The sequence below is a fragment of the Xenopus laevis genome, chromosome 5S (assembly GCF_017654675.1).
Source record: "Xenopus laevis strain J_2021 chromosome 5S, Xenopus_laevis_v10.1, whole genome shotgun sequence".
NCBI classification, from domain to species: domain Eukaryota; kingdom Metazoa; phylum Chordata; class Amphibia; order Anura; family Pipidae; genus Xenopus; species Xenopus laevis.
The window spans coordinates 43,465,111-43,492,867 of NC_054380.1; the positions used below are offsets into that span (position 1 = coordinate 43,465,111).

A 27,757-nucleotide genomic window follows, 5' to 3' on the forward strand; every position below is an offset into this window, starting at 1 on the left:
GTCTACACCAGGCTTCCTTGCTTTTCATTCTTCTTTGGGTTCTACAATTCCATGGACTGTCTTTGGATTATGAGAGAGAATATTTTTATAAATTAACTAAAACCAGTTATACTGCTTCCTGTGCCAATAAAGACATGTTATGATTCATTTGGAGCACTTGAAAAAAGTTATGTGCATTGCATCTCTGCAGAAATACAAGATTAATTGATGGGTGTGTACTTAGGGGCTGATTCACTAAGCTCGAGTGAAGGATTCGAATGAAAAATACTTCGAATTTCGAAGTATTTTTTGGGTACTTCGACCATCGAATTGGTTAAATTCGTTCGAATTCGAACGAATCGAACGAAAAATCGTTCGACTATTCGACCATTCGATAGTCGAAGTACTTCCCCTTTAAAAAAAACTTCGACCCCCTACTTCGGCAGCTAAAAGCTACCGAAGTCAATGTTAGCCTATGGGGAAGGTCCCCATAGGCTTGCCTGTGATTTTTTGATCGAAGGATTTTCCTTCGATCGTTGGATTAAAATCCTTCGAATCGTTCGATTCGAAGGATTTAATCGTTCGATCGAACGGAAAATCCTTCGATCGATCGATCGCAGGATTAGCGCTAAATCCTTCGACTTCGATATTCGAAGTCGAAGGATTTCAATCCGAGGGTCGAATTTCGAAGTATTTTTAACTTCGAAATTCGACCCTTAGTGAATCGGCCCCTTAGTGTTGGGTGTATAAGCATTTCACTGTTTTTATACAAAGGTAGGCAAAATAGCCATGAAAGGAATATGTGAGCTCACTGTGAAAACCACATTATTCCTATTTTTTGTGTCATAGCTGTGTCAGAAATATTTACAGTTTCTCCTTGATAAACTAGAAACAAATCATGACTGATTTTTTTCATGCAAAATATGCTCTCCAGAAAATCAAGATAACACCTATGTTGCCTCCACAGTAGTTGATCTTCCAATAAAAACAACATAAACACTCAGAATGGGTGGATATTAACTGAAGAGTCATCAACAATATGGATCCAGCTTCTAGTATATCAGAGATAGTTTAAAAAAAGTAATAGTTTTTAATGCATATTCTCAGTAATTGCACTAATGACCACTGGCTTCTAGTTTTTAGTTACAGCTTTGCATTTACGAAAGTTATTTAGTATTGAAGATGTGGTTCACCTTCTAGAGATAAAAATCGAGGTCACTAACCCAGCTGGTAGAGTATAAGTAAGGCAACTGGATTCACTATTCCAACTCATTTATTTAAAAAAAAAATGGGGAAAAAAATATTGACTGTATACAAAATAATTTTTGAAAAGACCTAAATTACAAGTTGTAGTTTTAAGTAATGTTATATACTCCAGTTGACTATGAAGATTTTCATTCATCCAGCTCATGGTATATCTAGTATAGGTCAATCTAAAAACAACTGGACTTGCTGAGTAATCAATAAAGACACGACACATTGCATAATCCTATCACAACTACACAGAATCAACACCTCTGAATTTCTTCCTCTTTGAAGAGCTACAATGTGCCATTGTAAATGGATTAGTGGAAGAGTTTATATGCCGAAAACTTCCCACACCAGTCAGTTGAACTGAAGAAGCTGCTCGGATGAGTAGTGAAACGTCTTCATTGATTACTCAGCAAGTCCAGTTGTTTTTAGATTTTTTTTTTTTAGATTGACCTATACTAGATATAATCCAGTTGGCTACATTTGGCAAGGCAGGTATTGGCTAGATAACAATCCATTGTATTTGTTTTACTTTAAAACAATTTCATTGTTTGATGTTACTGTTCCTTTAATCACTCACTATGAAGAACTCTGTTATGATGAAGTTTACCGCTTAATATTCATTAATGCAGTAGTAGTACATTGCTACCAATAATAGGAATTGTGCCAATATCGGTGTGAAAGGATACCAGCAGTTACAGTATTTTAAATAGGCCACCCATGGTTCTCCAGTACATTACATCATTGGGTTACATTGGGCTAGGGGTAGCACGAACTTCCAGTGGCTTGTGTACAATTTACATTTCTTATCTGTCTTTTATGTAAAGTGTGTCAGAAGGAGCACATAACATAAGCTATAAATAAGGGGGGAATTGTAAAAAGATATGTGTTCGTGTTTGGGTCTTCCTAAGTGATCCTGCAAAAGTTTCTGTAATTGTTAAATTTGCACTACTAACGTTTCAAACAGCCTCTGAAGTTTCTGAAATTTTTGGATTATTTTAATTAAAAAAGTCCGACCAAACTAGAATCCACAATTGTACCTTATTTATTATGAAAAAAACACAATTTATTCGGATCAGGGGCAAACATTAAAAAAAACTAGCGAAAATCTGTATCGTACAATTTTTTCGGATATTTTTCCTGAATCGTTCTATTTTTTTATGCCTTTTTCCCCGAAAAGTCAGAAATTGTCAGATTTTCGGGCTAATTCCAGCACAGACCACAGAAAATTCCAAATAGGTTAGGGACCTCCCCATTGACGTATATACAACCTCGGTAGGTCTGAGATTCCGGATTTTCGGATTCAGAGTTTTCCCATGATTGGGGTACAATAAATCTTGAAAAATGTTTGGGTTTTTTTCCACTAAAAATTCGGATTTTATATATATATATATATATATATATATATATTACTTATAATAAATAACCCCCTTTAACTGTTGTTCCTTTTGTGTCCTGTATAGTTTCACTCACATACAGTAACTTCCCAGGTGCTTTTGTTTCCCAAAAAAAAGCATTTGTGAAATAATAATTAATTATCCATTGTAGTCTGGGTGCATGTTTTTGGTTTGACGGTACTGTGCTGAGTATGCAAAAAGAGAAATATAAATAAAAATATACATACATATCAATGAGCTCTCCCCTCTAAGTGTGAGAGCAGCACATCCTCCGATATAAAAGAGTAGGTATATCCTATATAGCACATCTCTCTTTCATGTTTGATGACCTATTATCTATAAGAAAAGAAGAGAATTTGTTTGCTTGATGAGGTATGTGTAGGAGAGCTACAATATATCTTTATGCATATTTAATTAGTGGCATCATGACAGTAAACGTTGCTTTGAAATAACTAGAAAAATGAACAATGACATGTTTTCAGTTGAGCATTTGTGCCTGCTGTGTATGCTGGAACGTAACCTTTCTTATTCAATTAGCTTGCTAGACCTTTGGAGCCTGTTCTCCGTAAATGCCAGCAGCAAATATTATCATGTTTACCTTCTTTTCTTTTTTTTATATGTAAAGGAACCTAAATAATATGCTTGGTCATTTTCCCTCTAACAAGTTCTCCGTTTTATAGTCTACAGTTGTATTTGTTATGGAGAATGTAGGTTATTTTTAGTTTTCCAAGCAGCATTTACTGTATTATATGGTTTACACAATGAAATAATCACTTGGTAGCAGAATAAGATGGGGACTTTCCAAAGGTCTCAAATACAGAATTGTATGATCATTAAAACTGTTAGTAGCACTTTGTTGTTGTCAGAAGGGCTTCCCTATTTTCTCTCACAATACTTATTTTGCCTACAGGAAAGGAAAGGATTTGAGGGTGCAGCTGCAACTTGACAGTTTGCTGATTTTGCCAGCTATTAGGCAAATTTTGTAACCTCCCTTGAAAATCAATATTTTCCCTCTTTTTCTTATTTTTTTTTTTATTGCTACCTAAAGTGTTTCCAACCACAGTTCTTTGTGCTTTTTCAACTTGGCATCAATAGTTATCATTTAGTTCACGTTTGCGTGTTGGGGGGGACTGGAATTTTGTAAGATGGTGGTAGAGGGCATTACCTACAACATGGGCCTCTATCTTGACAGCCATGATTTAAAAGGTAAATTCATTATTTTTTCTTCTGTGTGTATGATTAATACCACCACCCCCAGTAGTATGTCTTTACTGTACATAGGACCAATCGTTTGACTTCAAAAAGGGCCGGGCTCAAGATAGATGGCGCCTGTAGGGAAAATCAGCCTTGGAAATGCTCTGGTTTCATACTGCCACATACTTAATTAATCCATTTACCCATTTTGAATCAGAATGTGTACTTTCCAAAAATATATGGTTTTCTGAGGTGAGTTGAGTGTTAGGGCTTCTTATGACAAATAAACAAGCAGCATGTGCCAGCCATGAAAATGTTCTATTTTTATTGAGGGGTCACCACATTCAGGATATGTTAGTAATCTTATCTATATCAGACATCACCCTTAGAAGACATTATAAGACTACTGGTATTCTTATGTATGATAAATTTTATGTACCTAAGGATATGAGTGTGATAAATGCTGCTAAAGGAGAACAAAACCAACTAATGAAAATGCCTACCCTCCATAGTCCCCCCTCCCTGTTTCCTCCGCACACACAGGTGTTAATACCTGTAAATACCCCTAAGTCTTTAATTACTCCTCGATGTAGAGTCAGCACAGTGAAGCTCACGGGCGCCATCTTCCGGCACTTCGGAAATCTTCCGGTCCCTAAAGCAATCTCCGTGGCTTTTGCACATACGCAGTTGTTCGGGACAGAAATATTGCTACAACTGTGCATTTGCCGAAACGGCGCTTACTTACGGAGGATTCCCGAAGTGGTGAAGATGGCCCCCGTTAGCTCTGCTGCACTGACTCTGCATTGAGGGGTAATTAAAGACTATGGGGCATTTACGGGTATTAACACCCCTGCGGGGGGAGGGGAAGGGAGGGGGGACTATGGAGGGTAGTGGTTTTCATTATTTGGGGGGTTTGGTTCTCATTTAAGGCCAGAGGCACATGGGGCATTTTGCTAGCCTCTGCTTTCCTATATAAATAGTTTCAGCCAAAACATCCCAGTCTACCTTTCACAATTTGTACACCTGTTTTTTGTACACCTGTCCCCAATATGTGCACAGTCAGGGCACTTTTTTCTATTTCATTATATAACACTTAGGGGGTTATTTACTAAACTCCAAATGCAAAAATCACGAAAAATTTTGATATTTTTTTTTTTTTTATAAAATAGGACTTTTAAAAAATCACAAATTTTTCTGAATTTATTAAACCCAGAGGATGGAAAAGTCAGAATCTGAAAATCCGGCATCTCAGACCTGTTGAAGTTGCATATAAGTCAATGGGAGAATCCAAATTATTTTTTAAAGTACGCTGGGTTTTGTGCAATACCCCAAAGTAGTCAGAGTTTTCGGCTGAAAATTACGAAAAAATAGAGAAAATCGAATGAAACAACTCTGAAAAAATCGTGAAAATCTGATTTTTTTTCCCCCCCAGGCAAAGCAAATTATTGGGAAAATGTAATAATAAATAATAGTTAAAAACCCAAGCGGATTTGATCAGAGTTTGTAGCAGGAAATATTGAGATAACCCCCTAAGTGGTTAGTTTCCTGCTCTAGAGAAGATTAAATGTGAGAAGAATAGTCTCCTCATTTGTCATTGCCCTTAAAAATCAACATGACCTTAACTAACAATACTTGTGCTCATTATAATTGCAGTAAGGCTTGACACTTATCAAGTGATTTATTATAAATAGATGTGGGTTAATTTCAATTATTGTTATTATTTCCTCGACCATATTATTTAACAACTATATAATTGATTTAATTGTTTTACACCTAATGTAAGTTACATTTTAAAGGGTCATATATATATATATATATATATATATATATATATATATATATATATATATATATATATATATATATATATATATATATATATATATATATATAATACACAAAAGCCATGAATATCTTGTAAATTATATCCTTATAAACGGTGAGTTCTGATGTCATCAGTTATAAACGGTGAGTTCTGATGTCATTTCTGTCACATGACTCACTGAAACTTGTGTATTATATATGAGGATATTAGAAGTTACCTTGGAGTTCCATGACCTGTATAAAAACACTCGGCCTTTGGCCTCGTGTTTTTATATGGTCATGAAACTCCTCAGTAACTTATAATATCCTTATATTTTACAAGAGGGGGTACTTTATTCACTATATATTTATATATATATATATATATATATATATATATATATATATATATATATATATATATATATATATATATATATATATATATATATATATATACTTTATATTGACTATGTCAGCACAATGCTCCACAATCAAGAAATTATAAAATGTTCTTTATTTTGTATCTTGAGTTTATTATTGATTAATGTTGTTGCCTTTTTGGTTCCAGGATGTTTCGCAAGAAGGTTATGGAAACAGACCCCAGCCTCCTTCAATGGCTCCAGGAAAAAATAACAATGAAGACATGAATCTAATGCAGCAAGAAAGGCCATCAAGCTTGCCAGTAAGATGCATTTTCTCATTTGCCTTTTTTGAGAGAGAGAGAGGTTTTTAAAGCAATAATGGCAGCCACATGTGATGAGTGGCCCTTTGTCCTGAGGATGGCATTTTGTTTTGCAGAAATTTCTGTTTTAAGGGCTACAACATCCTACAAATGAAAAGACATCTGTTCCTAGTATTACTGCATTACTTAAATTCTACAAAGGTGGTGGTCAGTATAACTTTAAGACGCTTAAGGGATAGACACACAGTTTTTTTCTGAAACTCTTTTGAGCTGTGTGTTTTAACATCTTTTCATGCAATTGTTTAGTGAAATGAAAAACACTGTAAAATTAAGGAACGTTATAGGAGAACTAAAACGTAACTAAAGACGTAGGCTAGAAATGTTGTTCATTATGTTTTTGGCTTTTGTATCCGCACAAGGCAACCAAAGCCCTTTAGCAATGATTTATTTCTCCAAAGATGCCCCAGTAGCTCCCCATCTTCTTTTCTGCTGATTCACTGCACATGCTCTATGCTGATGTTGGTTACTGAGCTTAGGGACCCACTAACAATATACAGTACACAACGAAAATAAATGCCACAATATAAGGCTCATTAATAATTAATACAGATAATTACTTCATGGCTGCACAAAAACCATAGCAACTAGCATCAGAATGTAATAATCAGCCTTGCAGCATCAGCTTATATTACAAGCCAAACAAAGTTTCTGCTTGATAATTTGCGGCGACCCCTAATCTTAGCTTCTCAACAGCTGCTCAGAGCCCACTGAGCATGTGAGTGTCGCAGACACGTTCCAAGATGGTGACCCCTGTGACAAGTTTAGAGTCTTGGATCGTTGCTGCTAATGAGAAGCTGAAACGTTCGGCTGGTGCAATAAGTTTAGTATATAAAATATTTCATTTTTAGCCATATTAAATTTTAGGGTTTAGTTCTCCTTTAAGAAGTAGTAGTGCATAATCATAATCCATTACAGTTTTTTAGGCGTTTAAAATAAAAGAAGAACCAAATCCTGTGATTTCGTGTTAGCATGTATTGTTAAAAGAGTCCACCATAAATATTTTTCTAAGCAAGTCAAATAAAGAACATGTTTCTTTATTACTGCCATTGAATCAAAATTCAGAATGTTCCTTCATTCAAAGAATCATTAGAATTAATTTGTAGTCCCCTGTTATTGCTACAGCCATTGTTCAGTATTAACAAGAAAATGCTTTCCAGCTTTGCAACATATGCAGTCTTTACAATATAAATGAATATGTCTATGTGACATTCCAAATACCCTACAAATACAAATTATGTTATTTTATTGAAAACCAGCAAAAGCATTTTCCCATAAATGGAAAATGCTCTCAGCTTGAGCTTTCTGTCTGGTGAAAAGGTTAGCAAGAAAAGCTAGGAGTACACTGAATAGTCTCTGATAACAAAGTGCACATATACTGTGATAATATTTAGACATTCATCCATCAAAGAGAGCTGTTTTTGTAGATGTCATTTGAACAGATCATTTGTTTTTGTATCTGGCTTCATGTGTCTGTTTAAGCACATCCCAGGCATTTGTGTCTGCTTGCCCTTCACTTTTTTAGGTTTTATCTTGCCGTTTGTAAACTATTTGAGAGATGTTGTTTTCCTTTGTTTGGGTCAGGGAATTTAAGTAAAAAATTACTACTCTGTGATTGAAGCCTATTGACTCCTCAAGCCCTTCATTTCTAGTGAATAGAGCTCCCTTCCTCCATCTTCCAGAGCATGTTGAGCACTCTTTCTTTTTGAAAGCACAAACTGTAATTTAATGCTCTGGCAGTATGAAGCCCTGCTGCACCTTGATTAAGCCTGAAATAAAAGGAAACATTCTAAAAACCATAGTGAAATGACTACGCTTTTCTAAATGCTTTGCTCAGCGATAAATCTGCTGTGCAAAGAAATAAAACTTATATCTACACACACACACATATATATATATATATATATATAAAATCCAATCAAGAAAAACCAGCACCAAGGGTCTTTGAATATGAAAAAAAGTTGTATTTAAAACATATGTATCACCAACGTCGGTGATACATATGTTTTGAATACAACTTTTTTTCATATTCAAAGACCCTTGGTGCTGGTTTTTCTTGATTGGATTATACACTAATTACATCCGTGCACAGGGGCAGCCACAGCATGGCTTATCTGATATGAGGTGCTGTCTCTTACGAAAATCTTTATATATATATATATATATATATATATATATATATATATATATATATATATATATATATATATATATATAATAGACATAAAAGTTTTTTTAGAACATGTATGTTAATATCTCCTGTCTGCCTAAAATGCCCAGACATAGCCTGTTTAATTTTTTTTAAAAAAAAGTTTTTATTTTCAGCTTGATACATCCATAATAAGCAAGAACAAACAATTTAAATATATAGCGATCTCTCAAATCCATACATATTTATCTTGTGAGAATTGTCAATCTAAGATAGGTCAGCAAGGGATAAGTCAAGCGTTTTTTAACCTTTTTATTTAACAGGGGGTAACAGAAAAGGGGTAGGAGAGAGAGGGGGGCAGGCCGAGGGATGCATACCACAGGAGTCTCGTTATTTATAGCTTATAGCACACTAAATATTGTCCTGCACATATGCTGTGTCAAATTCGTCTATCCGTGTACCCCAGATATTTCCAAACCTGTCTGGGCATCCTTTACTCAAATAGGTTAGTTTGTATAGGGGAAGAGCTTAATTTACTAATGATTTCCAACTTTTTAGGGAGGGGGCTCTAGGCAGCTTCAAACCAAGGTAATTGCCTTCCTTGCATAAAAATAGAGCAACCTTAATAGAACACGTTGGTACTTGTAAGGTGTGGCATTTTCAACCAAGCCCAAAAGGCATGCCTCCGGTGTCCACACACACACAGTATATTGTGAGTTTGAGTTACAAAGTTCACCACCTTGTCCCAGAATCTGCGGGAACGTCTAGAAGGTATGTAAATAAGTGACTGGATCCGTCTCACATTTAAAGCATGTGTTGTCTGCTTTAAGGCCCATGGAGTGCAGCCAACTCACTGGGGTAAGATAGGTTCTATGTATCATACGATATTGTATTAGGATATCATTGCTGCCTATTACAGATGGCAAATATGAGTGTGTAATATCATCCCAGTCATCCAGGGCGAGGTGTGGTATCTCCTGCACCCACTTATTATTACAATGTGCATAAGAATTGCCCCTTTGATTATTATGGATGTTGTAGACTAGAGATACTAATTTCCCCTGATTTGGTGACCTTAATGTTTCCCTCGAGTAGAGAGGGGGAGATCCTGGGGGAAGTCGGGAACTGGCTACGTGCTGCATGCCTTATTTGAAAGTATCTGTACCACATGTTTCTAGGAAGCTTAAATTCTGCTGCTAGGTTCACATATGATTTAAACCCCTGATTGTCATAAAGCTGACCAATATATTTTATGTTGTATCTTGCCCAGAGTACTGATTCTGGTATTGTCTGAAAGTGTCTTAATTTGGAATTGCACCATATAGGTGTGAGCCTGTTTAATTTCACATGGAAATTAGGACTGTTCTTGGTGCTGTTACCTGTGAATTGGCCTACAATTTGTTTAATTCAAAATAGTTATCCAGAAAGATATTCAACCATTTTTTCAACTTGCCTGGCAGTTAGAAGAAATTGTGTACACCTTTCAGGTATTTGACAGTTTCGCTGGGTTGCTTGCTCTCCTGACCACAACCTTTGGTTAGTCCACCATGGAATTAAAGGGGATGGTCAAATAAAGATTTAAAAGGTTCATTTAAGTCGTAATCAAGACTTCTTGCTGTTGCTCTTTAATTTTTTTTCTTTATTGTAGCTCTTCAGCTACCGATTGAAATATCCATAGGAGACATAGAAATACATTTTTAGGCCAGGGAGAGGAAAGAAATTAATTTAAAAAGCACAAATAAAAAGTAGTACCGATTACAAATTGTTCCAGAAAATTTTAGGGATGAACCGAATCCAAGATTCGTTGCAGGATTCAGATTCAGCCGAATCCTTGTGCCTGGGCGTATCGAATCCTAATTTTCATATGTAAATGAGGGGCAGGAAGGGAAATCATGCGACTTTTCGTCACAAAACAAGGAAGTAAAAAAAAGTTTTTCCACTTTTTCTTTTACCTCCTAATTTGCATATGCAAATTAGATTTGGTTCCGTATTCAGCCAAATCTTTAACCTAGGATTCGGAGATTCAGCCGAATCCCAAATACTGTAGTGGATTCAGTGCATCCCTAGAAAATGTATACTTTCTTCATTGTGAACATCCCTTTTAGACATCTACAATAAAAGGTTGATCTCCACAAGATAAAATATATACAAAAAAAAAGAAAAAGAACTTTTTTAGATTCTTATGAGCATTTATTTAACCCTTATTAGGTTGGTGCTGGCACCAATGGATAAACTCATTATGACTCAATGGATAACGTAATATCAGTTATATTGTTTTATACATTTTTGCTATTAAAAAAAAATTAAAACACTTTGTGCACCAGTTAGTTTATTATTGCTGAATTGTTATCAGAGTCTAGAATTTATATAATAGAAATTAAATACTTATAGGTGTTATTAGTTATTTTTTAACTGATTATGGTGTGCTCATTGAGTGTTTTCTTTCTTTTTCTTTATCTTTGTTTTGTCTCCTACTGTGAACTCTCAGTATTTCTATTTCTTTCGATATTTTGGCTACAGCTGACCTCATGTACAAAGTTATTGTAAAAATATGTGTGATAACTAATACCGATGGGAGCGAAAGCAAAATAGATTTATTAAACTCTTTAAAGTCAAGCTTTACCCTGTCTTATACTACAGAGGCGATTCAATTTTGCCTTCTGCTAGCTACTGCTGCGATTACATTATGTTAACTTTGTCGTGCAATTTTGATGAGATAAAAGGAGTGTGCCCCAGTTGGAAGAATGGTGTGAATCCGCAGGGTATAGAGCAGGCAGTATAATGGAATATCTTCAACAGTTTTATTTCTTTTTATGACACATACAAGTCGCAAGAACATTAGAGGTTTGAAAAGGCTTATTGTAACATCAATACAATTTTTGTTTTAGAATAATTCTTCTCACTTCTAGCTAAAATATTCCAGTTTCAGTTTGTCGCAGTTCAAAAGTACAGTATTTTTTTCTAAGCCTAATGAATGTACTGTATATTTTTTGTGTTTAGCAATTTTCGAAGCCTGGAGAATAACAATGTAGTCTCTTTATTGTGTTTTTCTCTGATAGGCAAGTTGAATGCTCAAAGCTTTAAATTTTTGGCGCACTTTTCCCTAAGATCTCTGACTATGCTATTATAAGAATAAAACTTAAATGACATGCTTTATCTTTCATGTGTTTGATTATTCTAGTGACTTAACTGTGGAGGCAGACTGCCATGAATTAGCCATGTGCTTTTCAGTTTCAGTTCTTATGCATTGTGGATGTTGTATTTGTACAATTAATTTTGTGTATCAAATATAGAATAGTGATGTCAAATATATGTAGGGTTGCCACCAGTGATGTCAGGGGGATGTGCGGATGATGGTATGTGTAGATGATGGTAAGGGGCAGAAGGAGGACAGGGAGATGATATTTAGAACAGAGAACAAGAGAAAGTCTTTCACAATTGATTCTCAAATTCCTTGGACACTTGATAGGGTGCTACTTTCTAACAGGTAGGAAGGGTACACATTAATTTCTGGTGCTAACCGAATTTTATTCGGCCACAGACATGACTTATGAAGTTCAGTTTTGGGGGAGTACACATGACATAGGGAGGGACAGTCAATGTCTTCATTCAGCAGAGCATCTGTGGTGCCATATACAACTGAGGCATAGAAGTGTTATCTAACTTACCTGCTTCCAATGTGCCTGGAAGAATGAGCTTTTGCAAAGCTGACACATACCTTTTCAAAAAGGAGTTGAGCTGACACTTACATTTTGGCCAAGGAAGATCAAAACAAGCAGATATGCGGGTTACAACTCGAAGGGGGGATATACTTTAATTAAAAAATGTCTACCATTTTTATAAGAAACTTGACTGTATGCAGTGAAATTCTCCTATCATTTACTTGCTCTGACTGCTGCAGATAGGAAACTTCAGACGGTCCCCAACTGCTCTGCAGGGAAACGATCATACTTTCAAATAACAGGGGGAGCCCTTCCAACCTTACTTCTCAGAACTCAAGCAGCTTTGTTTGTTTCCCTGTAGAGCAGTTGGTGACTGCTTAGAGATTCGTATTGGATTTTATTTTTGCCTTTACATCTCCAGTGGCAGGGACAAAGATCACGGAGTTAGATTTAAACAGAAAAACTAGGATTCTCATTGAAGGATTATTTTGCTGCAGCCACTGATTTAGGAGAGTTGGAGAAAGTTTGTACAATACAAAAATGATAAAATCCACATTAGATTATATGACAACACAGGACCCAGTGCAGTCTGCATATTCTGATCATTAATCAGTCTTGCTTTATCAGATTTTGGCAGATATTATTTGACTTGTGCTGTTTTCATAATTTATGACAATCCCTAATCTTAGCCTCCCTACTGAAGCCCGGACTACACTGAGTTACAAGTTACAAGATGTTGACCCTCTACGGCCAACTTTTAAAGCATAAATCATTTGTTTTATTAGTTTGTGGTGAAGTAAGTTCGTGTTTATATTTAGGGGCAGATTTACTAAGCTCGAGTGATGAATTTGAATGAAAAAAAATTCGAATTTCTAAGTATTTTTTTGGGTACTTCAACCATCGAATGGGTCAAATTCAATCGAATGATTCAAACGATTCAAAGTAAAAATCATTCGACTATTTGACCATTTTATAATCGAAGTACTGTCTCTTTAAAAAATGCTTCAACTTCATACTTCGCCACTTTAAACCTACCGAGCTGCAATGTTAGCCTATGGGGACCTTCCCCAACACTTTTCTAAGCTTTTTTTGATTGAATAAAAATCGTTTGATCGATTATAAACGATCGATTAAGAACGATTTTTATTCAATCGAACGATCTAAGCATTTGGGCTAAATCCTTCTAATTCGATATTCGAATTCGAAGGATTTTTACTTCGAGGGTCGAATTCGAGGGTTTTTTAACCCTCGAAATTCGACCCTTGATAAATTGAACCCTTTATAAATCTGCCCCCTAGTATACAAAATACGGCATTTCTAGCATCATTCTATTTTAGACTTTACTTCCCTTAAAGTGGGGGGGGGTTGAATACTTATATAATATAAATGCAAACGGCATATTTCAGTGTTTGTTTATAAAATATTTATCTAACATACATTACAAAACAAATCTTTCTATAAAATTTTCATAAAACACAAATTGGGTGCAGGAATTTAGCAAGGGTTTCAATACTTTTGGAAAGCAGTGTGTGTTTCAAATCAAGGAAATCTTTAAAAAATTTTCAAACTGTGATAATATTAGACAAGACATTTGGGAAGGATTTGAATTTCCTAACCTGCATAATCTTATTTTTTTTTCCTGAGAAAACAGTTGAGTTTATTTGGCCTGACAAATGCTGAGAATCTCTCTTTTAGGAGATAACGGTTCCCTGCAACCATACCCTTCCCAGAATATTTTTATAATTCATCATCAGCTGACATAGTTGAAGCAGTATTTTTTAACCACTCCCTATAGCTGCTGCTGCAAGGATGAAATTACATCTTTGTCTTTGAAGTCAAGCACACTGTTAGGGTTGTCATGACAACAGGCTGCGTAATAGCCTCTGCTGATGATTGGTATTTAACGCCTGATCACAGCCTTCTATAAGGCTTATTTTGTACAGTGATTTCTGGGCTAACCTTTTTACTAAATAGTTTTTTTTTTTTTAAAAAAATCCACTTTTTAAATCTTGTTAGAACTGAACTGATAGGTATTTTCCGTCTTTCACTCATGAGAAGCAGATTGTTATGATTATTTATTTGTACATGTTTTTTGTATTATAAATATTATCTGTCATGCCAAATAGCATATACAAAGTCAAAGGCTGTACTGGCCAAAAAATAAAAGCAACACAGGAAGAAATATTCTGTATATCTAATGTGTGACTTAATAATTATTATGTTATGTACAGTACAGTATTTCTAAGTACTAAAAATCAGCAGACAGCAGACAGCTTCCTTTTACATTTGTAATATATATATTTTTTTTTTAAAGACAAAGGGGGAAATGTAATACAATTCGCAAAGAGAACAAATTGCGAATCAAAATTTGCATGGCACAATCTAATATCCTTCATTAGGCTTTTATTGCATTGCGAATCTTAATTGTGCTTTGCGAACCTGGAACGTCTGTTTGAATGTAGCGTAAACTTTTGGAGCAAATGTGACACCTTTTCATTAAATGGGTTGTTGACCTTCAAATAAACTTTTAGTATGATGTACAGAGTGATATTCTGAGACAATTTGCAATTGGTTTTAATTTTTTATTATTTGTGGTTTTGGAATTATTTAGCTTTTTATTCAGCAGCTCTCCAGTTTGTAGTTTCAGCAATCAGGTTGATAGGGTCCAAATTAGCCTAGCAACCATGGACTGATTTGAATTAGATACTGGAATATGAATAGGAGAGGACCTGAATAGAAAGAGGAGTAATAAAAAATAGCAATAACAATAATGCTTGTGACACACGGGCAGATTTGGGGAGATTTAGTCGCCTGTCGTCACTTCGGGCTACTTCGGAAAATGAAGTGACACGTGTGCTTTAGCGCAGGCGACTTTTCATTATAGCAGACGGCAAGACACGCAAAGGCAGTTCGGGGAGATTGACGCCCAGAAGAAGAGGCGATTAGTCGCCAGGCGACTAACTCTCCCCGAATCTGCCCGTGAGTCACAAGCCTTAATGTGTAGCTTTACAGAGCATTTGTTTTAGATGGGGTCAGTGACCCCCATTCGAAAGCTGAGAAGAATCCAGAGAAAAAGGCAAATAACTAAAAGAATAAATAATGAAGTTTAGAATTGGGCATTATATAACATACTAAAAGTTTCTTTAAAGGTGAACCACCCCTTTAAGAAGTTTTACTATATACACTTCACATTATCGCAAACTATAAAATTCACAATCACTATACTACTGTCACGTGAGCGGCAAAGTGTTTGCAAAGGCAAAATTGTTCACTTTGCAATAATTTATTTGCATTGCGAAGGAATTGCAAAAGATTTTTTCATAAGAGAACAATATTATATTCCCCCCAGTATGTTTATATTGAGGGCAATTAGGTAATATATATATTATTTTGAAAATAGTTTATTTAAATGAAGCAGGGTTTTATCCAATATCTTTTTATAGAGACCTACAATGTTTGGTGGGTATAGTTTTCCTTTAACCTGCACCTCAGGTGGGGGAAAATTTGTTTCTTGAGAGAGGTGCCCTTTACGCATAGTAAAATGCTGCCTGCATATTTACCCAGCAATTTAATGAGACTGTTCATTGAAGCTTACAATCTAAGTTTGACAAGAATATGTCTAAAAACAATATACACATGTGGTACCTATTATCCAGAATGCTTGGAACCTGTGGTTTCCAGGATAAGAGGTATTTCCATAGTTTAGATCTCTATAACAGTAGCCATTATTTGAGACATTGAATAAACCCAATAGGATTGTTTTGCCACTAATATGGATTTGTGTAGCTTAGTTAGGATCCATATTTTGAGCTAAAATTAACTTACTACTGAACTCACAGAAGCAATGAACATGGTCTTTAAGCAAATTTTCACTTATTGTTATGGGAGTGTTGAGGTTTCTTTATCCACTACTCTACAATATAGTGCAGCGCATTACAACAATGTAATCGGGGTGTTAACTACCAATACGTGTACCTGTTCGCCCCCAGCAGCTTTCAGGACTCACTATTTACTGTAGCCAAGTTTTCATTGGTGAATGCCTGACAAGACCACACTGGTAAAACATTTCCATAAAGTGGCCCCTTAATTGCCATGTTTGACAGAAAAGATTCTGCATTAAAGCTACTTTTACAAGATCAATAGCTCTTTATCCAAATGTGAGAGATTTTATTTAGCTGATGATTTAGGAATAGTTATTGATAGTGATACCCCACATTTCTATTTTGCTTATGTTTAGAATATGTGGGATCCATTATCTGGAAACCCATTATCCAGAAAGCTCCAAATAACGGAAAGGCCATCTCCCATAGACTCCATTTTATTCAAATAATACAACTTTTGTAAACGATTTACTTTTTCTCTGTAATAACAAAACAGTACCTTGTACTTGATCCAAATTAAAGGGGAACTATCACGAAAATTAAAATTTAATATAAGCTTCAGCATACTGAAATAAGAAACTTTCTAAATACAGTCAATTAAAATTATGTATTGTTTCTGAAATAATCAAGTTTATCTTTACTATAGAGAGAGAGAGAAAATCTAAGGCAAAGTTTTGGGTAAATAAACTTCTGTTCCTGGTGACTCTGGTTTTTGGAGTGTTACATGATTGGATTCATTGGTAGCTCATGTGTGGGAAGTGTTTAATACAGCTGAAGGCACAGCACAGAGAAATATATTTATTTAATAGAATTTGTATAGTTTCAATACATTTCTGCTGCACCTTAGAGAGATTATACATTCACATGATTTCCTGCCCGTGGGGAGCATACAATCTAAGCACATTCCCCAACTATGGTCCGCTAAATAAACCAATGCAGACATAGGTAGAACATGTAAGCCCCCTACAGATAGTGCCCTGGATGGAACCAATCTCAGAAACCCGGAGCTGCAGGTCAGAAGTACTATACATTAAGCCACCTGAGAAATCCATTTATGCCATAGGTTTGTATGCCATTGTCTGTGTGCCCGTGCTTTTTTATTTGGAAGAGCCATTAAATGGTTATGAGACAGTATGGTCAGATATCAAGTAGTGAAGTGTTGTTTATTGGAAGACTACTTGTATGGTGTGTTAGTGATGTGCAGGTCAAGAGATTCTATACCTGCACCTGACCCTAACCTACCCCTCCCAACCTGCACCTGGCCTGTCCTTTCCCCTCTATTTCTTTGGCACCTAAATCTATAAAATCATGCCTGCCCCTTTTGTGACATCACAGCCGGACGGGTGTGAGTCTATAGATTTAGGCGACGGAAGCGGGGAGAGCAGGCTCAACCCAGACCTGCCCGCAACCCGCTCAACCGCCAGCCTGCACATCACTAGAATGTGTGCTAATCAAAATATAGGTTTTTATAGGATTTTACTAGAGGTCTTCAAGAGGGTAAAGCAGAGGGGCTTCAAGTCCCAGAATCCATCACATCACAATGGAACAAAGTGAGGGAGGAGTTGGGAAATTAACATCATGAAAACTGACAGAAAAAGCATAACATGGTACCTATTCTATCCAACCAGGTATGTCTGTGTAAGTTTTAAAAATAAAAAACATATTTTATGAAACATTTCTACATAAGCCAAACTGAATCTACTCAAGTAAAAAAATAGGGTATATTTTTATATATATTATATATTATATGGTAGTTCACCTTTACCTTTTAATATGACGAAGACAGTAATATCCTGAGGCAATTAGCCTTATTTTTTTGCGGATTATGATTTGTTTATCTTTTTTGTCAGCAGCTCTTAAACTTGGAATTTCTGTAGCTATCGGGCCCAATTTCCCATAGCAACCAGGCAATGTTTGATTGACAGACTGTAAAATGAATAGGAGAGGGCCTGCATATGAAGATATGTAATAATAATAATGTAACCTCACAGAGCTATAGCTTTTTGGCTGTAGGGGTCAGTGACCCCATTCAGAAGATCAGTTGAGGTTATAAGCATTATGAGGCACTGCATAGACACACACCTTCTAGTTTATGAAGAATTTTTTTAGCTCCCCTAGTTTTACCATGTGTTATCTTTATTTTATATACTTCCTACTCTTGTTTTCATAATCGAGACTTTTTGTTCTAATTTGTAGGCAACTTAAGTACACCCCTAACACCCCTCCTTTACTTAAAAATGTGAAAGGTAACCTTATGGAAGTCAATACATGTCAAAGTGGAAAATTATTATTTTCACCACCATTGCCTTTTCTTCGGGTTACTTTTGAAGTATTGTCATTCTCGTAAGCTTGGCTAACATATTATTAGGGTCGGTGAATACTGCGTTTTGATTAACTATCTTTCACTTGTGTAATGGTACATTAAATAGATTGATTGCTGTTAATGACTTTGTGCTTGAGAGCATCACTCTGGGGATCCATGTTATCATGCTTTTGATTTGTTAGAGAGTTGACTGACTTTATTCCAGTATTGTACAAGTTTTTACTATAAAAACTGTTCTCATCAGACTGTAGAAGGATTTTAAACAAGTTAATTGCCCCCATGATATACTTTCATTGCTGATATATGGATGTTTAAATGGAAAGACAGAAAAAAATAGTAAAAGGTAAGACCAAAATAGTACAGGAATTGACTCTTAACGCAATGCTTGTTATCATTGCCTATATCCTCTTATGGGATTCCATATCCCAGACCAGTTTTTTTGTTTTTTTTGTCTGTAAGAACAAATATTGAAGCCTTGGATGATGATAAATAGCAACTGTGATCAAGAGCTATTGAAATGACCAAACTTTCCATTTAAAAGAATTCCAACAAAATTTAGATCTTGAAAATCCTGCAGGACTGAGTAGTAAGACCATTGCGCACTTACCCTTAGCTCAGGAGCTCTGGCCTTACTACTCAGTGGGCAATAGTCTTAGTACTCAGTCACATTGGTTGCTGGGGGACTTGATTTTAAATGCACTAGAAACTAGAATGCTCACAAATAGTGTAGGACTCACGTACAATGAGGAGCCTTGACATGGCACGTGAGCTTACATATTTTGGCAAAAGTGTGGCACTAACACCTAATTTTTTATAATAATTATTTTTCATGTCAAACTGTGCGCTGGCAATTTTTATATTTATAATTTAATGACTTTATTTTTTGTAACATCTTAAATTAGAGCAATGAATTTGGATTTATTGGTCATGCATTATAATGTAACATTTTGTAACAGCTGTTCATAAGTTTAGTGTATTTAAAGGGATACTGTCAAGAACTGAATTCAATTTTTCAAAAGAGCAAACAGATTTATTTGTATTCAACTTTGTAATCTGACATGAGGCTAGACATTGTCAGTTTCCCAGCTGCCCCCAGTCATGTGACTTGTGCTCTGATAAACTTCAGTTACTCTTTACTGCTGTACTGCAAGTTGGACTGATATCACCCCCTTCCCTTTCCCTCAGCAGCCTAGCAAAAGAACAATGGGAAGGTAACCAGATAGCAGTTCCCTAACACAAGATAGCATCTGCCTGTTAGATCTAGGAATAACAGTCAATAGTTAAAGCCAAGTTCCACTGAGACTGATTCAGTTACATTAAGTAGGAGAAATAACAGCCTGCCAGAAAGTAGTTCCATCCTAAAGTGCAGGCACAAGTCACATGACTAGGGGCACTTGGGAAACTCACAATATATCTAGCCCCATGTCAGATTTTCAAAACTGAATATTAAAAAAACCTGTTTGCTCTTTGAGAAATGGATTTCAGTGCAGAAGTCTACTAAGGTTGCACTATTAACTTGTGTTTTGAAAAAAACTTTTTTTTCCCATAACAGTATTCCTTTAAAGTGGTGGTTGAAATCATTTTCTTATACAACTAATAACTGACAGTTAAAAAGACAACCCAGAATTTAGTTGGAACGAAACAGTGAAAAAGGCCCAAAAAAGAGAGAAAATATATCTGCTTCTATAATTAAACCATTTACCTTTAATCGGAAAGCACTGTAAGAAAATAGAAACAGAAAAGATGCTAAAATGACCACAAGTAGTGGTGTAACTAGAGTGCGCTGGCCCCCCCTGCAAAAAAAAACCTTCAGAGGGGCCTGGATCACACCAATCCCCATCCTCCCACTAACTTCCCGTCCCACCTCCGGCCCACACGCATCTCGTCTCTGCCCAACGCACAGCCTACACAGACTCCGCCCACTTCCACCTGACTTGTTTCCCCTTCCTTTCCAGTAAGAGAGAGGGGGCTGGGTGGAGGGGTTTATTTTATTAGCTATAGTCTGGGCCACCCTGTTCCCTGGGCCTTCCTAACTGCAGGGTCTGCTTCCTAGTTACGCCACAGACCACAAGTTAACCACTTAGCTCATAGTCCTGAATAAGATTCCTTTTCATCCTTCGATCATATAGTGGGTTTTTTTCTATATATGTACTTGTTTTCAGTAAAAGAATATGCTGTAAAAGAACATTTTGAATATCAGATAAAAAAAAGTTGGACGGCACATTTCTAACAGATTATGGGGCAGATTCACTAAGGGTCGAATTTCGAAGTAAAAAATACTTCGAAATTCGACCCTCGAATTGAAATCCTTCGACTTCGAATATCGAAGTCGAAGGATTTAGCGCTAATCCTTCGATCGTTCGATCGAAGGATTTTTCGTTCGATCGAACGATTAAATCCTTCGAATCGAACGATTCGAAGGATTTGAATCCAACGATCGAACGAAAATCCTTCGATCAAAAAAAGGTTAGCAAGCCTATGGGGACCTTCCCCATAGGCTAACATTGACTTCGGTAGGTTTTACCTGCCGAAGTAGGGGGTCGAAGTTTTTTTTAAAGGGCAAGTACTTCGACTATCGAATGGTCGAATAGTCGAACGATTTTTCGTTCGATTCGTTCGATTTCGTTCGAATTCGAACGAATTTAACCAATTCGATGGTCGAAGTACCAAAAAAATACTTCGAAATTCGAAGTATTTTTCATTCGAATCCTTCACTCGAGCTTAGTGAATCTGCCCCTTTGTGTCCACTGACCTGATTAAGGAAACTTGATTTATGATCTATTCTTAATCTAACCTGGTGTGAAACTGTTACACAGATTCCTGTCTGATTCTGATAATGCCGAATGAGCCAATTGTGGCATTATTTATTATATCTGAATGCCTAAATCATGTATCCCAGTGTTGCCAATGAAAAAAAAACCTGGACACATTTATTGACACCACTGTTTTGCCTTGGTCACATCCTGATCCTTACAGGCTTTATTAAATATAAAATGGTAATGCATGTTGGAAATACATTAACTCATTTTGTGATATATCTAATATAAGTAATTCAAAAAACAACTGGACTTTCTGAGTAATTATTGAACACGTTTCACTATTCATCTGAGCAGCTTCTTCAGTTCAACTGACCGGTGTGGGAAATTCTCCGGCATATAGACTCTTCCACTAATCCAATCACAACGGTACATTGTAACTCTTTTTTTTTTTTTTTAATTAATTATACATATACCATGACCTGGATGAATGAAAGTCTTCATAGTCAATTTGTGATACCATCTTCTTGTGCATCAGTTCATTTCTATTTTGCGTAATTTTGTTTTCCATAACCAAAACAGCCAAGCATTGAAATAGGTAGAAACCCTGCACTTCCCTATTATTTAATAATGGAAATCCCAAGAATATCGACATGCATAAAACTGTAATCTGACAGATATGCTACTGAAGCTGCTTGGCCTCTAAAGACCCCATAACGGGTTGGTAAATGCACGTTGAGATCTCTGGTACAGAGGAGCAGAGAGTGCAATGAGTAATAGGTTCTGCTCATGACAGCTCTTTGTTGATTTAAGAGAGAGCACTTACTGAAAGCTAAGTCATTTATATGATTATAAAGAGGACTTGGTTTTCTCCTGTTCAAAATGGAAAAAATTATTTCTAAATATGAGTTCTCTGTCAAGATGAATATAACACATTGTGTTCCTTATCTGTGTATGCGATCCTTCCCTGCTTCTTCTGTAAATGACTCATAGATTAAATAGCTCCTATAGAAGGTTTTCTGTGGGAACTTAAAGTTTGTTAATATACAAGATACAGTCCCTAGAATGTCCCAAAAACCACATTATCTCTGAGTCTTTACAAATAGCCCCCGCTGTGTCCTAACAATATCCATTTGTAACTGCTTTGAATCAATTTTGCTGAAATGTTTGTCTGTATATTTAAACTGTTTCGGTCATGTATCTTTTACTCTTTAAAGTGCTATGGGGATTGATAGTGCTATATAAATGATAATACTAATAGATTCAGTGCAAGTTTGCTGCCTAAAGTAAGGGGCAGATTTATCAAAATCTAAGTTTGTGTGGCTTTTTTGAAAGTTAGCCTATTTAAAAAAGCAACAAAATAGTCACATGCCAGCGAGAATCTCATTGTTCTGTTCATTTTGAATGAGGCTGAAAAACTTGAGTGTTTAAGTAAACTGGAAAACTAAATAAATAAAGTTGTGTGCCCATAGATACTGAAATTGCCTGCCATGTACTGGTATCAGCTTTGCCAGGCAATAGTTGCTTAAATAATAACCCTCTGTACAGTTTTTCCACCTGCCAAGTGCTGGAGCTTAAAACAACCCCAAACATGTGACATTGCCATAAAGCTCATTTTTTATACTAATTAACACGAATCATTATTAATTCATTGAATCAATTGAAATTTGCCACTAAGGGAAATGGGTTTCTGGATAATAGAACGGTCAATGCATTTAGTATAGGCAAGGTATCTAACACATTTATAACGGGTTTAAAAAATGATTCATAACTTACTGGGTAGAATCATTACATCCTTGTCACAGCATTGCAGTTAAATAGTATGGTTGGTTTTTGTATATTTACAAATGCTTGTTTTCTGAAATAATCCTTCTCACTGGTGCTATATCAAATGTTATATATCAAATATCATGCTATTTCTGATTATAATGCTACCTTGTCAGGAGTTGGAAATAAATCCCTGTAGCCCATGAATAACACACAGCTATATTAATCTTTGTGTGCACACCTGTCAGTGTCTTAGCCCGTGGGGAGATTTTTAAGCTTGTAATACACCCAAACATGTGACTACAAACACCTGGCTTTTTTTTAACTTACCCAAATGAAAATGCCACAAATTACCCCCCATTGAGAATCAGTGGATGATGATTTTGTGGCATTTTGGATATGTATAAAAAAAATTATTTAACAGTAAAACCCCTGCCAGAAAAAAAATCCCAAATCTGCCTGGTTCCCATTTATTATATTCACTAAGTAAATTTACACCTGGGCATTGTCCCATAGCAACCAATCAGTGATAAGCTTTTTTCAGCCAGCTGCATGCAGAACAGTGAAAGCAAACATCTAGTTTGTTGCCATGTGTCGTTCAGGCAGGTTTAAAAACCCTGTTGGATCGAGGATCAGTTTGTTAATGTGATCCTGATCCAACCGCCCATATTCTCTTCCGATTGTTGCGCACTAGAGCCCAACAATTGGATCAGCCCAATATCGCCCATCCCAAGAATGGCATATTGGGGAGAGATCCGCTCATTTGGCGAGGTCTCTGTGTGTAGGCCCAGGTTTAGATTTTGGTCATTGTTTATAAATGACTCCTATGTGGCATTGCCTTAAATGGCTGCTTTGTGACTACAAGAGAAAAAAAATGTGCTCCATCAATATGTGTGTAGAAATTTCCAGTTTTCACATTAATAAAGAAATCGGGTATGTGTAAGGAAAAAAAAGACATGCACACTTGTGGGCTTTTGAAAAACTGAAATGAGCAGTTTATTTTGAGAAAATCAGGTTGCAGATTTGAGTTGGCCCATGGCAGCATCCTGCATTTTCCAGTCAGAGGAGAAATAACTGTGAGTATAATTAGACCATAGACTGGAGCTATTAAATTAGCTCATAAACAAAGATGTCAAAATGAGAAAAATTCAATGGAAGTCATTATTTGGCTTTTATCGTGTTTTCCTTTTCTATTAAGACCATAGGAGAACAAGTATTTTTTTTTTCAAATTGTGCTGGTTGTTTTTGCCAGTGAAACGGGGGATCAGTTATAATGTGAAGATTTGTGTTAAGGCAGGGATTCTAAACATTTGTTTTCATTGTCAGACTGGCCCACCGGGATACCAGAAAAACTCCCTGTGGGCCCAGGTGTCAGTGGACCTTCTAGCTTCTAACCATTTGGCCTATTTCATGGTTATTCCCTATTTCTTTAAGAGGCTTAAAAATGGAAGAATAGAGTATAGTATGTAGCGATAAAAGACTAGAAAAAGAAAGAGGTTGAGTAATGAGAGGAGGAATAATAGTTTGGGAAGTGGGCCAGGTCTAAGGTTTTCTGGTGGGCCCCTGGCATTCCAGTCCAACACTGATTGTTTTTATGACCCAGGTTAAATCTGTGGACACGGGATAATTCTAAAATGTGTTGATAAGAACACTGTTCTAAAGCTGTCTTTAACCACACTGTAAAAGTGTTGTAAGTACAGCAAATTCTAATTTGTTATACAGGTATTGGACCTGTTATCCAGAATGCTCGAGGCCTGAGGTTTTCCCAATAACAGATCTTTCTGTAATTTGGATATACCAATAAGTCTACTAGAAAATCATGCAAACATTAAATAAACCCAATTGGCTGGTTTTGTTTCCAATAAGGATTCATTATATGGGAGACAGCCTTTCTGTATTTCAGTGCTTTGTGGGTAATGGGTTTCTGGATAATGGATCCCATACCTGTAATAGCAAATTTCCTAAAGTGATTTAAAAATGTGTCATTATTGCACTAAGAAAATGTATGTTTGTGTGCTACAAATTCTTCTGTGTACTGACATATGCCAAATAATATAATGATATGTTTCTGTATTTGGTGGAGACAACTTGGTGGAAAAAATGCTGGTTAAAATGCCACAACTTTTTAAAAAATGCCATGAATATGGACAAATATTTAGAAATGTTGTGTCTCTGACATAAAGCCACACCGTATTTGAACATCATATGCAAAGTTGTTGGTAGAGGCAACATATTTCCCCCCAACACTTTGGAATCAGTTTTGCAACTTTAGAACTGGTTTAGCAACATAAGCAATGCACCTTAATTTAATTATTAATTTGTACTGTAGAACAAAATGTCACTTTATCATAAGGGGGTCAATCAGACCCTGACTAAATAGCACATACACAAGTAATGCACTGTGCAGCAGTCACTGCTTTCAAGATACAGCTTTCTCTAAAATATACAGTTATAATATTTGCAAGGAAGTTGTAGTTAATGAGACACACAGTGACTGCTAAAGCTGGAGATACTTTGGTTGGATCAGTATTTATCCATAATATGGACAAACACTAATCCTGCCAAAGTATCCCCAGCTTTAGCTGTCACACCCTTTATTTATAAAGTTCTAGCACAACACCAAGGGTTCTTTATGTTGTACATCCTCCCCCCATCCAAAGTCATGTAGCCATAACTGCTTCCTCATGGCAACAGCTTGACATTTGTTTTTCAATTTAGCTTTTAGATTGTTATTCATAAAGCTATTTAGCATAAACATAATTATGCTGATTTGACAAGTCAAGTAGTGAAGTGCTTTCAAGTAATTACAGGTATATTGCAAAGATTAATTGTAAATTGTACATGTAGCTTTACTAGGAACACTAGCCACAGTCATCATCTTTATTAAAGTTGCATGATATAATCTTTTATACATGTATAGGATCCGTTATCCGGAAACCTATTATAAAGCTCTGAATTACAGGAAGAAGCTTCTCCCATAGATGCAATTTCAATACCTGTTTTAAAAAGGCAGATTCTCACACTGGGGTTGATGAATGGCATTTCACACTGCTTAATGATTTCTTCCCAGCGATTTTGTGAATATAGCATGTGCAGTTTGAGATAATATGGGCCTTATTTCGACATTGTATGCTCCAGGTCACAGGCTTTAGTTCTTCTTCAAAATTTTGTTTTTTTTTGTTTGTTTATTCCGAGTTTATTGAGCACAAAACAATAAGATCCATATTAAAGGGGTTGTCATAGTCTCTAATTCACATGCTTACCATGTGATACTAAACAGCAAATTGTCAGTAAAGCCTTAGGTTCTGTAGTCATGTGCATAGTTCTCTTCATCTATTCTAACGGAGAAGTCTCTTTTTAAGGATTTCAGATTTCCTTTTTTTTTTGTTTACACTTTCTATCTCTTGATAGATGCTCCATCAAGCTTTATGTTACTAAGAGTGGTGCATAGGATTTTATGATTTAGACATGCTTTGATATGTACTTGGGGTGATATGTAATTGCCTCTTTATGAAGGGACATTCTGTCTGGGGCTCTGGAGGTGGTTTCTTTGTCTTATCTTGCCTTTAACTGAGCCTTCTATTTTAAGGAACGAAATGTTCAGCAAACGTGATTTGATAGGCACTTTAATTGCTTACTAAAATTCTAGAAATAAGCAATGTCTATTGATAAATGCTATATGCAGTGATGTTGATATTCATGCACCTCTTCCCATAGGAAGGTGAACATTCCTTCCTGTATTGATAATTAAAATAATGGGTGTCAGATAGAATTAGTGACCACTTTGGTCTGAATGTTCTGTAATAAAGATTGCTAGAATCAAAACAAACCAAACACAAGTATTGCCACTTTGTAAGAGAGAGGCAGGAAACTTTAATTATGCTCCCATACATAGCAAGTGCTAACTGTAATGAATACTCCCCCCCCCCAACCCCATGAAACATTGTACATTGTTTTCAGGCACATTGACATTTCCTACTTATGTCATCGTTATGATTTTGCCCTGTAATAATGCCCTATTACTATAATACTATTACTTTAATAAGTATTCAGTCATTTGATGTACATAGATGGTGTCTCGACACTCCTTTTAAGCCTACAATATAAATATGCACAAAACATCTTGCTAACTTACCATCTATTAGCAAAGCCTAAATTCTCAGTGTTTTTCTCTGATGGCCACCACTCCCCTGTACACATTATATACACACTAATTAGTTTTTTGTTGAATGCCATGTCAATGTGTGGAGCTTCTTTTCTTCACAGAAGGACGAGGCAACCCTGTTCTTGAGGAACAATGCCAATCAAATCTAATCTGCTGTAATCAAAGCTTTAATTGCTCAGTTGAAGAGGGAGGGAGTTGCGGAGAGGGAGAACAATCTCGGCTATTTTTAAAACAGCAGCAAAGGCAAGTCACACATCATCCTGGAAGAGGTGTCAAATAAATTGCGGTAAACACCAAAGGAAATGAGGTGCGTTAGTCTTCACATATAGATTATGTGAGAGGAAAGGCTTGCACTTAGAAGGCAGAATTATTTTTTAGTAGGCCACTCATTTCTCTTTACATGATTTCACAAAACAGGCCTGCTTACAAATAACTGGTATCTTTCTTGTTCAAAAAGCTATAGAAATATACTCCGTAAAGGCAACTGGCTGTAAACACAACGTTGTTATTTTGGTTTCATTTTTAACATTTTTATCTCTGTTTAATTAGATTATTAAAATGTACACTAGGGAGTATTTACATAAAATATTTTTACATTAGATGTGCAGGCCATCCAGAAACCAATTACTTACCCAGCAGGTTGCAGGTGGGTGAAACATTCTGCCTAGTGTATTTTATACATTTGTGC

The 27,757-nt window shown here is 36.0% G+C and overlaps 1 protein-coding gene across 6 annotated transcripts in view; it reads left to right on the forward strand.

Moving 5' to 3' along the window:
* The window catches only part of arid1b.S (AT-rich interaction domain 1B S homeolog), a 237,567-nt gene that overhangs the window by 66,876 nt on the left and 142,934 nt on the right, over positions 1-27,757 (forward strand). For all 6 annotated transcript variants that reach the window (XM_041564452.1, XM_041564455.1, XM_041564453.1 and 3 more), the window contains one exon: positions 6,196-6,309. In XM_041564452.1, the coding sequence (XP_041420386.1) occupies positions 6,196-6,309 (114 nt within the window). The remainder of the gene's footprint in view (positions 1-6,195; positions 6,310-27,757) is intronic.